The sequence below is a fragment of the Populus alba genome, chromosome 11, assembly GCF_005239225.2.
Source record: "Populus alba chromosome 11, ASM523922v2, whole genome shotgun sequence".
NCBI lineage: Eukaryota > Viridiplantae > Streptophyta > Magnoliopsida > Malpighiales > Salicaceae > Populus > Populus alba.
In genome coordinates this window covers 17,221,809-17,238,367 of record NC_133294.1, presented here as the reverse complement: position 1 = coordinate 17,238,367, position 16,559 = coordinate 17,221,809, and the positions used below count along the sequence as shown (strand labels likewise).

At 32.5% G+C, this 16,559-nt stretch overlaps 1 protein-coding gene across 1 annotated transcript; it reads left to right on the top strand.

Moving 5' to 3' along the window:
* Positions 1-12,706: 12,706 nt before the first annotated feature.
* LOC118031520 (G-type lectin S-receptor-like serine/threonine-protein kinase At1g11300) lies at positions 12,707-16,201 on the top strand. The gene is made up of 7 exons (XM_073412218.1): positions 12,707-14,133; positions 14,312-14,425; positions 14,534-14,733; positions 14,812-15,022; positions 15,187-15,418; positions 15,511-15,661; positions 15,767-16,201. Exons 1-7 carry the CDS (start codon positions 12,843-12,845, stop codon positions 16,073-16,075), a joined length of 2,508 nt encoding a protein of 835 aa, XP_073268319.1. The 5' UTR covers positions 12,707-12,842; the 3' UTR covers positions 16,076-16,201.
* The last annotated feature ends 358 nt before the right edge of the window (positions 16,202-16,559 follow it).

Here is a 16,559-nt window from a genome sequence, read left to right as displayed (position 1 = left end):
GCCCTAATATATGGTAAATGTTCATCTTAAATGCAGGTCTATCACATAAATCAAAGGATTGATTGATGAGTTCAAGTATGGAAATTGAAAGGACAAAGAGAGAGCCAAACTTATAAAAGAGATGTTGGTGCAGTCCAAACTGGAACACTGTTCGGTAATTGGGTCATATCTCGAGTTCTAGATGTCCAAATGATCTCATATTTTTACACAGATTCAGTAAGAGATAGACATACAACTTTCATGTTTTCATCAAGATCTAAGAAGGCCGTTTTCAAGTCCAAATTATAGCAACAACGGAGAAGTCCGAATCTGTCCTGCAGCCCGAACACTGTTCAGTGTTTGGCCCATATCTGGAGTTCTAGAAGTCCAAATGACCTCAACTTTTTACACAGAATTTTTAAGACAATTTCCTGCAACTTTCATGTTTACAAGTGGACCCATTTCATATGGTAGCATTTTGTTTTTATTCAGACAAGAAGATAAGGATTTTCACCAAGTCAAAAGTTGGCCACCCACTCAACAATTAGTCATCAAATCAATAATTCTGAATTTTGGCCTATAAAAGGAGGCACTTGCCATGCATTTGGGGGCTTGGTTGTTCAGATCAAGTTCATGCTCTTTATTTCTTTCTTTATATTTTTTTTGTAATTTTTAAGTTTTACTTTCATTAATATCTTGTTTATGCTTTTCATTTCCTTTCCTTTACTTAGTTAACTTGTATTTTCTTTATGTTCTTGTTTTGTTTATTTATGTTTCTCTTCTTCATTATGTTTAGCTAAGTTTATTATGTCAAGGTGAAAAGGTTACACTAATGGTGTAAGAATAAGTATGGTGTAAACTTAACATGGACCTTAATGTTTAATATTAACATGTCTTATCTTTTTATCTTACTAATTCTTAATACCTTACTTGTTAAATGGTTAATCTAGATTTTTGTTGTATAACACTTGGTACAACAAATGCTTGGCACTCTCATAGCTCAACCGTATGGTATTACCTACACCTGGGCTATGAAATGAACTTGATTTGTTGTTAATATCAGTTAATATCATGAATTTCCTGATAATATTTAAAAGTTTTGGTGTTATGTAAATGAGATAATTAATATGATCATGTTAATAATTTATAATGAGCTATTAATGACAAATCAGCCTATTGGAACCTCCTTCGTGTGTGGTTTTCAAATTGAGTAATAAGAGTTTATACTATACTTGTTTGAAATACCATTGGTGGATCCTCTAACCTTGACATTTGTTTTTATCATTGTTTAATCCTTACATTAATCTTTCATCTCAAAGTTCTCATTAATTTCTTCCTCCTCTTTTTATTATTATTATTATTATTATCACTGTTATTATTATTATTATTGTTATTGTTATTGTTATTGTTATTATTTTTATTACTACTACTACTACTATTATTATTATTATTTACATTCTGTTTATATTATATAATATATCTCTTTCATCTTTTTATAACATCAGTATATAGGCTGGAAACCTGTGACCCGATCTTTTAGATCATTCTCAGGTATAACAACGTCACGTACTGATTATTATTATTATTATTATTATTATTACTATTACTATTATTATTGTTGTTGTTGTTGTTGTTGTATTGTTATTTATAATTTATACAATTAACCTCTCTGTGGTTCGACCCCGGTCTTGCCGGGTTATTTATTACTTCGACACTCCTGCACTTGGGAGAAGACATCAATCTTTTGGTCGTGTCATATTACTACCCTGAAAATCGAAGAAAGGATTGCAGTCTTGATGAGGAGTATAATTGAATTGTTAGTTCCTGTTAAATTTTATATGTAATGGAGTCATAAGACGTTAAAAATTCTTGAGAGATGTTAAATTAGTGGCAAAAATCTTGAATTCAATGGGATTGTTACAAAAGGTGAGATTAATTAGACAGTAACAGTTCAAGGTTTAAACAGTAACGGTTCAAGACTTAGACAATAACAGTTCAAGGTTTGGATAGTAAAGGTTTAAGACTTAGACAATAATAATTCAAATTTCAATAGACTTTCATATGAATACAATATATATACAAAAGATACATATAAAAGGGGTCTAAAAGGAAATAGACATTGAAATACCGTTGACGTAAAAACTGAGTCGTGCGGACACTTGCTCGTTGATATACTAACTCTGAAAATATACTTGATATGTGTATGTATGTTATGATGAGGAAGTGGACATGCATAAAAAGTATCATATATGTAATGAATGAATATGGATTGTCTATAATATTTGGCTTGAAGGAATCATAACCAAAAACTTCTTTGTGATTCAGGAGGAGCGATCAAGATTGGATCTTCTGTTGGAGGAGGACATGAGACAGGCGAAGCAGGTGCAAGGCTTTCCCTACCCTTTACACTTATGCAATTTAAAGTCTTCCTGATGAATGCAATTACAATAATGTTATGTTCAATGTAAATAAAGTCTAGCATATTTACAAGATTAGCTTCGGCTAATGGCATCCGTGATAGGATTGCCGGGAAATAAATTATAAGATTAACTTCGGCTAATGGCATCTGTGATAGGATTGCTATGAAATAAATTATAAGATTAGCTTCGACTAATGATGTCCATGTTGGGATGCTTGGAAACGATCGATAAGTTTTGATTTGTAAAGGGTATCCGTGTTTGAATGACCTAGGAAAATTTATAAGTATAATTGCCTAAAAATATCCAGGTTGGACTATGCAAAATCATTCGGTTCATACAAGAAAATAAAAATATTCAAATTAAGGATACGCAAATGAGGCCTAATTGGGTTTTAATTTATTTACAAGAAAATTATAAATTGATTGTTAGAATTCCTATATGATCGATAAAAGATTTATACTTCAATTGTATACATTACATGATCATTTATATTTCTTTTGTTAACATAATGGTATGTTTATTAAGTTATTTGTGTAACATGTCCATCTAATATCCAGGGAGCTTATTAGGTTTTAGGACTTTACTTTGTTAAACTTATGTAAATATTTAACTGAAGCATAATAGTAGTAGCGAGATTGTGTAGTATGCTTTTTGTGTAAACCTTGATGTATATAAAAATCTTAGCTCAGCATGTAGTATGTTAGTTATGTAAACTCTGATATAATGCATGCATTAGAACTCCTTCGTTATCCTGTAACTAATCCTTTTGAAATTTTACTTATATTATGTTTTAAATTCTCTCATTATATGTTAGTATCCGCTTTTCTTTTAGACTTTAAATATGATATGCGGGCTATGTTTATATTGAACTTGTTCGTAAGATATATATAAATTGTGTGGATTGTATAAGGTGTTGAATATTGATGATGGAAATAAGATTCAAAATTATAGGACCTTGTTATGATGGATTGAATGGGTAAATTGGTAGTAATCGATAACTTGGGATGCCCTGTATACAAAGGAAACTCTACCAAAATTTTGGTAGAATTCTTTACAAAAAAAAAAATTACCCTAAAATTAAAGGTATATGTTGGGATCTTTTAGCATTGATAAAATCAAATAGTTGGGACTATTACAGAAAGAGTCAATGGTATTTAAGAAGACTAAAAAGCACAAGCATTTTTTCCAAACACACTATTCAAAAGAGAAGTAAAATGGTTATGGATATACCCAAGAATGTAGAGGATGTGGACAAGATAGAGGAAGAAGAGGAAGAGGCAAATTTGAAAAAAGAAGGCTAAGACAACATCACTAAGTCAACCAATTGACCGTATGAAGCAAACCGGTGATGGTGAGAAGTATGACTTTCTACCAGTTTTTGATGAAAAGGAGAAGAGATATAAAGATCATCAAGAACTTGTTACACTTCCACAATCACCAATGAACTTACTTCACCTTTATCTTCTTCTTTTAATGGAAGTCCTAGTAGTGGCAGCCCTCCTAGTCCACCAAGAAACATGATGAGCCTTGATGACTTATATGAGGTAACTAATCCTTTTGATGATGATGTAACACTATATTGTATAGCTGCCTAACATAGATTGAACATCTATCAAATGGATGCAAAATAAGCTTTTCTAAATGGTTTTTTTTTTTAAGAGGAGGTCTACATTGAGCAACCTATAGGTTATTAAGTGAAGAGACATGAAAACAAGGTTTTAAAGTTAAACAAAGCCTTGTATGGATTGAAGCAAGCCCCAAGGCTTGATATATTCGTATTAATGGTTATTTCTTAAATAATGGGTTCGTAAAATGCTTCCATGAATTTGCTATCTATATAAAATAAAAGAGAGTGGTGATACTCTTATTATATGCTTGTATATGGATGACTTGATCTTTACATAAAATAATCCAAAGATATTTAAAGACTTCAAGCAAACAGTGATTAAGAAGTTTGAGAAGATGGATAAATTGTCTTATGACATACTACTTTGGGATTGAGATCAAACAAGGAGAAGATGGAATCTTTATTAACCAATAGAAGTTTGCAAAAGAGATTCTCAAGAATTCCAAAATGAAGGATTGTGCAAAAGTGAATTCTCCAGTTGAGTGTGGAGAGAAGATGTCAAAGAATGATGAAGTAGAGAAGATAAATTCTACAATATTCAAAAGCTTAATTAAGAATTTGAGATACTTAATATGCACCTGTCCAGATATTCTCTTTGGAGTAAGGTTTGTAAGCATGTTTATGAAGACACTAATTACGACACATTTCAAAGCTTTGAAGCAAATTCTTTGGTATATCAAAGGTACTGATGATTTTGGCTTGTTTTATGGATACTCTAATAGCTTTGAACTTATAGATTATAAAATAGTGATTGGGTTGGAGATATGGATGATAGAAAGAGTACTATAGGTTTTGTTTTTTACATGGGAGAAACAACATTCACATGGAATTCAAAGAAGAAACCTACAGTTATATTATCAACCTGTGAAGATGAATATATTGCTACTACAACATGTGTTTGTCATTTTATATGGCTAAGATAATTATTAAAGGAGTTATGAATGCCACAAGAGAAGCATATAGAAATTTATATGGACAACTTATCAATCATTGTCTTCATAAAGAATCTAGTGTTTCATAACAGAAGTAATCACATTGACACAGGATTTCATTTATTACAAAATTGCATTACAAATAAGGAAGTTGAAGTCAAGTATGTAAAGATAGAAGATTGAGTTGCAGAATTTTCACAAAGTCACTCAAACATAATGTTTTTGCCAAGTTAAGAGATATGCTTGGAGTTATAAAAAAATCAAGTTTAAAAGGGGGATGTTAAAAGTAAACTAGATTTTAATTTTTCTAGAAAAATAAAGTAACTAGTCTATGAGTTGAGTCGGTCGATCAGTTGGATTAAACGCATCAATCGACCGATTAAGTTGGCAAAATGATTTTCCTTATCAGTTTAGTTTTTTTTTTTTTTTTTAATTCCTTGATTATCTAGGACTTTATACCTATAAATAGGTTTGTAATTGGAACCTGAAAGAAATATATAGAAAAGCTTATAAGATGTATAGTTGAGAAAACACTTAATGCAAAAACATCCTTTCTCTCAAATTTTTCTTGTTCTTTAGTTTTACTTTTAAAGATTATCCTCTACCACACCTAGAGTTTCTTCCAACAGAAACTAATGGTGGAACATTAATCGAATAGATTATTCTAGACCCTATTTTAGCTCAATGCATGTTGATTTTGATACTAAAGATGTAAAATTGATGAGAATTCATCGTTTTATGGCATATAAGATCAAATCACTACTCTAATTAAAGAATTAAAATTGGGAGAACATGGAATTTTTAAATTTATTTTTTTTTACTAATTTTGTTACCTGTTGATGTCATGAGTTACTGAAGAAAACATATAGTTTTCAAATCTAACTACCCAACTTTTGAATTCTCCAATTTATCTAGCTTTGAAGGGAATTAAGTCAAGACAAATAAAAAAATAGTTTTTCTGTGGTTTTAACGTAGTGAAATCACATGTATTTTACAATAATCAACTAGATTTACTAGCAACAAAAATGTAACTATGTTCTAAATTCTATCAAGTTTAATCTTAGGAGTAGGAAGATCAACACTATTTAGCGTTGACATATCATAAATTTTGGAATCAGGAGAAAATGATGAAATACATGGCTTTCTATTATCCTCCTCATCCTTCTTTTCCTTTTGGCTAAGGATTTCCCTCTGTCCAGCTCAAGCTCCAGCTCCATCTCCATATGTGTAGTGATTTATTTATTGTTGTAAAATTATTTTTTAATAAATATTGAAATTAATAAGATTTTGATGTTCAATAAAATTAATAGTGTTTAGGTTTTATTGTGATTTTTATTGTTTTTTAAATTAACAACTAAATATCTAAAAAAAATGCTAAACTTGTGAAGGAATCGTCGAAGGGTTTTTGTCTACTGGTGATTCCATCAGGAATACAGACGAGGTTTTCTTGGATAGTTACAAAATAGTTTAGAAGTTTTAGAGTTTTCTAAAGGAATTAGTGACGAACATTCTGTTGCCGATTCCTACATTTATTCTATCAGTAGTATTTAGTTTTTGCCGATGGAACAGACAATATAATATTTCATCAGTAATTTATTTACTGATGAAATGGCTAACAAAAACTAGTCGATACATTTTAGTTTTTTGATGCCAATGCTTTGTTTGCATTTTTTCCGGCATTACAAATTAAAAACAGAATGCCCACGAATAGTAAATCCCTGATAAAACGTTTCTTGATGATGTGTTTTACGTCGGGAAATCATTGGGCGATGTAAATGGCTGACGAAATGGTGTTTATTTAGGAATTAGGAGTGTGTTTGGTATTGCGGTAGTTGTTGTGGTTATGGTTTGAAAAAAAATTATTTTATAAAAAATTATTTTAGTTGAGGTTGGTTTTGAAAAATAGGTGTTTGGTTAAAACTGTGGTTGAAATTGAGGTTAAAGAAAAAAGTAGTTTTAATGTGTTTGGTTAAAAATGCTTTTGAAATTGAGGTTATAAAATAATATATATATATATATATATATATATTAATATTGATAGTTTTTAATTTAAATATTATGGATTTAACTATTGCAATTACATCATGAAATAAATCACACTTTATATAAAATATTTTTTATTGTTTCATTAAATTATCTACAATTCATCACATATGAAATTGAGATTGCAATCAAATTCTGTAAATGCAGCGTCATTAAGTGATCTCCGTCTAATTTATGTAGTCATTGAATAATATTTAACACTAGTTTTTTGAATAAAACACAATTAAAAATAATAATAAAAAAATTCTTGGGTCAAACCCGATTCAATGCATTTTTAGCTTTGAACTTGACCGGTCCAGCCGAATCAATTTTACTATTCATAGAAGAAAATAGGTGAACAGTGGAGCCATGTTCGAGAAAATGGATGAGAATGCTCTACTGTTCACGTAAACAGTGGAGCATGGCTCCACTGTTAGAAGAAAATGGATGAACAGTGGAGCCATGGCTCCACTGTTCATCCATTTTCCCATTACAAGAAGCAGCCAAGAGCTGCTTCTTGATACCTGTGATTGCACCACAGTTAATGATGGGACCCACTATTGAAAAATTATGATGAGAATGTTACCAAACAGAAAAAATTATGACTGCTAGTGAACCTCACCCGCAGCCACAATACCAAATAGCCACTAAAAGCTTGTTTGATAGTGTGATAGTGGTTGATTTTTAAATAATTTTTCGTGTCAAAATGCATACCAATAATTTTTTTTTTTTTTTTAAATTATTTTTTAACATCAGCATATCAAAATGATTTGAAAGCATTAAAAACATATTAATTTGAAGTTAATAAAAAATAAAAAATTTTAAATTTTTTAAAAAATACTTTTGAAACACAAAAACAAGATTATTAGAAATTCTATATCGTTTTCTAATTTTCTGTTGGTATGTGCCGGTCACATGCTCAAATTCAGGTGGTGACAATTTCCATTCAGTTTTCATTTTTTTCTGGGAACAATTTATGTAGATCAATTAAGTTTAACAAATTTGATTGGAAAAGGCGCTTCCACATGGTCCAAATAAGTTGTCGGGGTCCTCTTTACCTTCGTAGAGATTCTAGATGAAGGATTATTCAAGGAGATCTGAAGCCATGTAACATCTTGTTGCATGACTAGATGAATCCAAAAATTTCAGACATCAGATGGCCAAGATCTCTGGTGGCAGAGAAGATCAAGAGAATGCTATGAAGTAGACATTTCTTTCCTATTTTTTACTGTATTGAAGTATTAATGGTTTGAGCTAAGAAACAATTGTTCTTGTGCAGTGGTTTATATGTACCCTGAAGGAAGGGCTGTTTTCAAAAGTCAATAACTGTAATGAAAAGGAGAAATTATTCCAGTACTTCGTTTCAGTACCTTTTGTTTCCAATTAGTTCAATTCAGCCCAGTCCAATAATTTTATCAAATTAATTCGATTTAGTCTCTAATTAATTCATGAGGCAACCTCCCCCTCCTCTTCAACCTTCCCAAATAAACCTCATCCTCCTCCCCTCACAAAATCAACCACCACAGCAGCCTGCGTCTCTTCACACAGGTCCTTTTCCACACAACCTGTAATAGGCCCAAGAAAAGCCCACCAAAGTCAGCCCATTCTAGCCTTCATCTTCTTCTCCGAACCAAACCCACGGCCATAAATCACCATCTTCAACCTCCTTACCATACCAGCCAGCATCTCTGACAGTCACCGTCGATCGACCACCATTCTCTACTGGCTTCCTACTTGCCCAATCTCCACCTCTTCATGGTGTTTTTCTCACCACAGACTCGGCCACAATAATAGCAAAGTCTGGAGTCCACTCTCGGTCACCACCAACGACAACAACCTCTCTGCCCCACCAGTAGCAACGACGAGCCCTACACCCGCAGCAAACGGCAGCAACTCCTCCACGGCGAAATTCACGGCGCCCATCAAATCTTCCTCTTAGTTTCGCCCATAACGCCAGCGAGGAGGAGACACCCAGGAGAAATTGGTAGAATGCGGGCTGCAAACTGATTTCGTGTCTTTAAGTTTTTCAGGTATATTTAAAAGGGAGTGTGGGTTGTGGGTCTACACACACAAACAATTTCAGGAAGCTTAATTTCGTGTCTTTTGGTGTTTTATACTCGAAAAGTCTATCCTGAACCCTCGAATTATGATTCTTGTAATTTATTTATTATTATTTATGTTGATATTTAAATTAGTTTGTATATATTTTAATTATTTTATATATTTTAAAATTAATAATCAAGTAAATTTTTAATAGCCCTGTAAAATCTTAAACTTGAAATTATTAAGAAGCAAAATCAAAAACTAACAATTTAAGCAACCTCTCAAAATTGATTCTTATTATTTCTGTATTTAACTTTGTGTATATCATATTAACACACTTTAATGATATTTTGTGTAGGTCTTTATTTTTATAAAATAAAACTCATAAAAAAATAATAGTAAATGAGAAAGAGCCCCAAATAAAAATAAATAACACAAAATATTGTTTTTTAGTATTATTTATTATTTAATATTTTGTGCATTAGTTATAATAATTTGTACAGATGTGTAATAGTCACTCGATCTATCTTAACAAAATTACAACAAAAATAAATGGGCCAAAACCTAATCTTATTTTTCTATGCCCTTTTTAAAAATGACTTAGATGACAAGTTCCTTTTAGATTTAGATTGATATCAAAATCTTGCAAAAGAAAAGTCTTTACTTTAGAGGACAAATGTCAATTTTTTTTATGAATAACCAAAATGACAATTTTTTTTTTTTAAAAGCAGTTCCATTATATGTCTTGGGATTTGCTAGGTTTCAAAGGCAGGACTTCGTTTGAAGAAGGAATTGAACTCCAACTTTCTATTCTATCCTGGACCTAAGAACCAATGTCAAGATTCAATATTTTTTACGAATAATCAAATTAATGAATTTTGTATTTTTAGGAATCCAAGTCAATTTTTTTCTCAGATAATTAGAAAAAAAATTGAAAATGAAGTAAACAAAATTAGGATAATTAATAGCAATAAAAAGATAATTTTAGGAGAACAAATAGTAAATATAATATTTTTTGTAAGAAAGGATGCATGAAGGGTGATGTTGTTCTTCCTTTAGGCATAACTAATTTTTTATTTGAATCTTTGGAATCAATGTTAATTTTTAGAATTCTTAATTCTTTCTAATTACTATATTGTGACTTCTAATTTTCCTCCATATATACCTTCCCATTTCAATTCAGGGGGGGTGGCTGATATCCTTCGAGGAGTGACAAACATAATAAATTATTCATATTATAACTTGACTTGTTATTGTTATTGTATGTTTACTTTTATTTATTTATTGAGTTGTGGAAAACTCGTAATTTTATCAATTCTATATTTTTAGATAGATTTGTATGCTAGGGTTTGTCTGGGATTCAAGGAAAATTGAATTTTGTTGTTATTTGATGAAATTAAGTTTTGATTTTTTTTTTTAACTTAGGTATGTTATAATTGAAGAAATTATTATTATTTTATATTTTATCAATTTTTATTATAAAGTTGAAAATTTGGGAAAAATTGATTTTTTATGAAATTAATAAAATTAATATTATTCTATATAGGTTTCATAATCAATAAATGATAATTTTTGAAATTATCGAGATTCATCCATAGAATTGTACATGTAAGATTATCTTCATGGGGCTGAGAGTTATATTAATTTCATATTTTCTAAATCGAAAAATATTAATACATGTGAAATTAGATGTCCATATGTTAAGTGTAAAAACAAAACATTTCATTATAAAAATGTTGGGATGATGCATCTACTTAAGAAAAATATAAAAAAGGTCTCAATAATTATGTACAAATTGACAATGCAGGCAAAATCTTATAAGAAAAGGGAAAATGAGGGGGTGGCAAGGAGAACAAGGGAAAACCCTAATGCAATTAAATAAGTATCAAACAATTAACATTTTTTTAAAAATTATAATCTTAAATTTCCAAATGTCATGCATGTTTAACAAATTTTTTCATAGTTGGCTTAATTTGTTGTATGATGTGCATAAATATGAAAAAAAATCCGAGCTAACACTAATGATGTCGAGATATGGAAGAAGTATAAACCAAGTCACATTATTGAGGATAACTGGGTGAAGTTTTAAGACCTTTGGTATCAAAAGAATTTAAAAGGTGATTGCAATTGGAGTTGCAGAACTAAAACAAAGAAACATATAGTTTGGTGAGCAAGCACATCGGTGGATGGCTCTGATTTTTCAATCATGCAAATCATCTAGTAAAATTTTTAAAATATTTCTCTTTAATTTTTAATTGACTTCTTATTTGTTAGACTTTTTACTACTTATTTTTCTTTTATAGGAACATCTTAGATGCGAGCCTACATAGATAGAGTTATATGAGAAAACTTATATAACAGATGTGGATAAGGGGAATAAGTGAAGAAGTTTGTATATAAAATAGCTAAGGTGTTCATTGTGATTTTTTTTTATTCTTTAATTATAATTGAATTGTTTTTGTAAGAAACATACAATGCTATGATGTTTGAAAAACATGAAAACAAAAAAATTTCACTCATCCTCCTTACAATCATTAGTTATGGTTGGAGGCTAGAATAATTGACTAACCTGATAGGAATTAGGTTTATATTATTTCAACTCTAGACACACAACAATTCTAAGCCAGTCGACACTAGAATTTGAAGCAAGGGTCCTAGAACAGGTAAAGAAGCAAGTGACCAAATTATATAGAATAAGAAATAAAAGGCATATTAGAAGAAGAAAATAGGCAGAATTCGGGCAAAATGATGGAACTTATGGCTTTACATAATTCTGCTCCTCCTTGTGGTCCTTCTGGCCCAGGATTTCGCTCCACCTATCTTCACTATCATTTGTGTAATGATGTATTTATTACTGTAAAATTATTTTTAAAGAATATTGAATTTAATAAAATTGAAAGTGTTGATTTTATTATGATTATTTTAAAATTAACAATTACATAACTAAAACAATACAAATTCATCGGAATGGCCAAGATCTTTGGTGGCAGAGAAGATCAAGTGAATGCTACCAGGGTTGCAAGTAGACTTTTCTTTCCTATTTTTTACTGTATTCAAGCATAAATGGTTCGAGCTAAAAAACTGTGGATTTCATGCTGCGGTTTACTTCTCCCCTGGATATTTAAGGGAAGCGCTATTTTCAAAGAAGTCAAAGGTTTTTAGCTTTTGACGCAGGAAAAAAAGTCAAAAGGTTGCTCTACAATGATTGGCTGAAGTCTGAAGTCCTCATTATCAATGTGATGATACAGCAACGTCTTTAGACCGGTCAGGCTCTTCAGACTTCTTCGAAACTTACCTGCCTTTATCAGTTGATGGTTTTGAGTATAAATTTACGAATCGCCCACATGAATATTGCAGGCAAATTCAAAATAGACCAAGTACGAATAAAGCTACTTTAAAATAAGAATGTCAGAGCTTCTTGATAGCGCCTAACAGGAACATGTCACTCATGGTGAGGCAAGTGTATGTTTTGTGATAATATCCTATAAAAATAAAAATTCTATCGATCTCACAACCTAGTTGATGAGGTTCATCCTGATGAAACATCACTATTTTAGCACAAGAGGGTCAAAATCTCAGAGTAAAACATAACCCTGCTTATGTAATATAACAGTTAGGTTAAACATTGTTTATAGATGGAAATTTACAGAAAACACAAGAATTTCTGACTTATAATTGCTAAACTTAGTTTCTATTTGAAAAAATAACTTCATGATTGGAATTAAAAGGATAGGAAGAGAAATATTCTTATTCGTGGCATTCTTTCTCTGAACAGTCAAGAAGCCATTTGTAAATCTTCCATTCTCATCAATAACTAGTATGGGACTTGGCAGCTGCGAAGTTGCAGTAGCTCTTCTTCTGTTTCTATCATGTTCCTGTTCAGTTTATGGTGATGCAGGAGATAACATAACTACTTCTCAACCCATCAAAGATCCAGAAGCTATAGTCTCGGCCGGCAATAGGTTCAAACTGGGATTTTTCAGCCCAGTTAATTCAACATATCGATATGTCGGAATATGGTATAGTAATATATCAGTAGCAACTCCAGTACTATGGGTGGCCAACAGAAACAACCCAATCAACGATTCTTCTGGGATGATGACAATATCTGAAGATGGAAATCTTGTGGTTTTGAATGGTCAGGGAGAGGTTCTATGGTCATCAAATGTTACGAATGGTTTCAATCAGTCAACTGCACAGCTTACTGATGATGGAAACCTTGTCTTGAAAGCTGGACCGAATGGAAACCTTGTATGGCAAAGTTTCCAGCAGCCTAGGGATATTTACTTACCAAAGATGAGACTTAGTGCTAACGCAAGAACAGGGAAAAAGACACTGCTAACGTCCTGGAGAAGCTCGTCTGATCCTTCAGTCGGAAACTTCTCTGCTGGTATCAATCCACTAGGAATTCCTGAGTTCTTCATCTGGTACAATGGTCATCCATTTTGGCGTAGTGGTCCATGGGGTGGTCAGAATTTTATCGGAATACAAGATATGTATACTTCTGGGTATTTAGAAGGATTTAGTATACAAGATGAAGGAGATGGCACTTTCACTCTTAGTTTAATTCGAGACCCAGTTTTCCGTGCAACGTATGTTTTGACTTCTCATGGAACATTTGTAGAGCAATACTGGGATTATGGGAAGAGAGGTTGGGAGTATAACTGGGAAACTCCATCAACTGAGTGTGATATTTATGGCAAGTGCGGGCCATTTGGAAGATGCGATGCACAGAATTCACCTATCTGCACATGTTTAGAAGGGTTTGTTGCAAAAAATCCAGATGAATGGAACAAAGGAATTTGGACTCGCGGATGTGTTAGGAAGACATCGTTGCAGTGTGATGGAATACAAAATGGTACTGAAGTGGGAAAAGAAGATGGGTTTAAGAAGCTGGAGATGATGAAGGTGCCAACCTTTGCCAAGTACTGCCCAAATACGTACTCCGAACAAGAATGCAAAGATGAGTGCTTGAAGAATTGTTCCTGTGTCGCTTATTCATATTATAAAGATTCTGGTTGTATGGCATGGACAGGAAACTTGATTGATATACAAAAGTTCTCTGAAGGAGGGAAAGATCTAAACATTCGCCTGGCGTATACAGAACTCGGTAATTATTATAATTTTATCCAATTTTCTTTCACTAATTTTTCGTTTGTCAGGTGTGCATAACAAGTGTAGATACATGGAGATCTGTATCAGTATGAGAACATATTGATTCGTTTTTTTCTTTTTTTTTCATATTTCCATTGCATTTTTGCCAAATAATCATCAGTACAATTTTTCAGTTTCAGGTAACAAGAGAAACATGAAAGTAATCATCAGTATGTCAGTGATTGTAGGAGCCATAGCCATCTTCATCTGTGTGTTTTTTTCTTGGAAGTGGATGGCTAAACACAGAGGTATTATGCTACGTCTTATTAGCTTACTGGACTCCTAAACTTTACAATTTTTACAAGTTAAGAAAAACACAATTAACAAATAATAACGATACTTCCACTCGAATTCAGAAAGGAAGTTGATAAGTGAGGAGACCTTATCGTTCAAAACGAGAGAAGCACAAGAAACAGTTTTTGATGGAAACTTGCCCGAAAACGTCAGGGAAGTTAAACTTGAACCACTCTTCAAATTACAAATTCTTGAAACTGCTACAAACAACTTTGACATATCCAAGAAGCTTGGACAGGGCGGCTTTGGTGCAGTATACAGGGTAATTCTTCTGGAACTAAATGTGCTTTATAGTTATTTGGAGCAAATAGGTATTTATCGGTTTGATGTGACATTGTAGGGAAAATTGCCAGATGGGCTGGAAATAGCTGTGAAAAGACTTTCTAGAACATCTGGTCAAGGGCGCGAAGAGTTTATGAATGAAGTGGCGGTGATTTCTAAACTCCAACACAGGAATCTTGTGAGACTTCTTGGTTGCTGTGTTGAAGGAGAAGAGATGATGTTGGTTTATGAGTACATGCCGAATAAAAGCCTGGATGCATTTCTCTTTGGTTAGGGCTACAGCTCTTTTTTGTTCAGCTACTAATTTTCTTGACTCATTTTCAATTTCATAGATCATAAGTTTCAAGCATGAGAAGCAGATTGCTACTTTTATTGACTCATTTTCGTTTGCCCTTGTTTTCTCATGATTTTTTTCTGGATAAAATTTGTTTAGATTCACTAAGGAAAGGACAACTAGATTGGAAAAGACGCTTCAATATTATTAATGGAATTTGTCGAGGTCTTCTTTACCTTCACAGAGATTCTAGACTAAGAATTATTCATAGAGATCTGAAGCCCAGTAACATCTTATTGGACCACGAGCTGAATCCAAAAATTTCAGACTTCGGAATAGCCAGGATTTCTGGCGGCAATGAAGTGAATACCACCAGGGTTGTTGGAACCTTGTAAGTAGTGTTTTTCTTCTTCTTTTTTGTCCATTTTCACTTCTATTACTGTTTCTCTAATTTGAGCTCAGAAAGCTGTTGTGCTTATGCAGTGGCTTTATGTCCCCTGAATATTTAATGGAAGGAAGATTTTCAGAGAAATCAGATGTGTTTAGCTTTGGAGTGTTGTTGCTGGAGATCGTGAGCGGACGAAAGAACGCTCATTTTTATAGCAATGAGCATGCTTTGAGTCTTATAGGATTTGTATGTCTTTCCGCCACACTGCCTGAGATGTATTTGGAACCTTTCAATTTCTGATACTTTTAAACTTGCAAACTCTTACTTGTATGATTGTATCAACATTTGCAGGCTTGGAAACTGTGGAATGAAGGTGACATTACATCTCTGGTCGATCCTGCAATATCAGATCCATGTTTTCAGGTGGAGATGTTCCGATGCATACATATTGGTCTGTTGTGTGTGCAGGAATTGGCAAAAGATAGACCGACCGTGTCTACCATCAGTTCCATGCTAAATAGTGAAATTGTGGATCTTCCTCCTCCAAAGAAACCAGCATTTGTTGAAAGGCAGAGTTCCTTGGATACAGAGGCCATTACTCAGAGCCAAAAGATAAATTCCATTAACAATGTGACGATTTCTGATCTTAACGGCCGATAGAGTTCAGAACATGTTTACTTTTCTGTTAGATATTACTATCGTTGATCTTTGTGAAATGTTATATAACATTACATTGCCTGGTATGACTTAATCAGACTGCTATCAGGCTGTCAGTTTCGTGGTATTTATATTGAAGAAAATATCATTTACGGAGAGGAAAGCTCCCAATGGCCGTTTCATGTATCCTAATGCTGTTCCTTGAAAAAAAATGCTTGAAACGACGGCTTCTGTACCTCCTTTTAGAAATGACGTGCTTTCATTTAGCAAAAGCAAATCCTGTGCACCCTAATGCTGCCATTGACATAATTACATCATCTCTACCCATCAAATATCCTGAAACTATTGTCTCGTTAATTCCTCAAAACGCTGAGCTTTGTGATCATGAGCTTTGTGATTTGTGAAGAGATATGCAGATGCAGTGAGATCTCTCATCAGAGAGATCACCTGATGGGATCTCTCTGCTATGATCCTTCTCATTTATTCA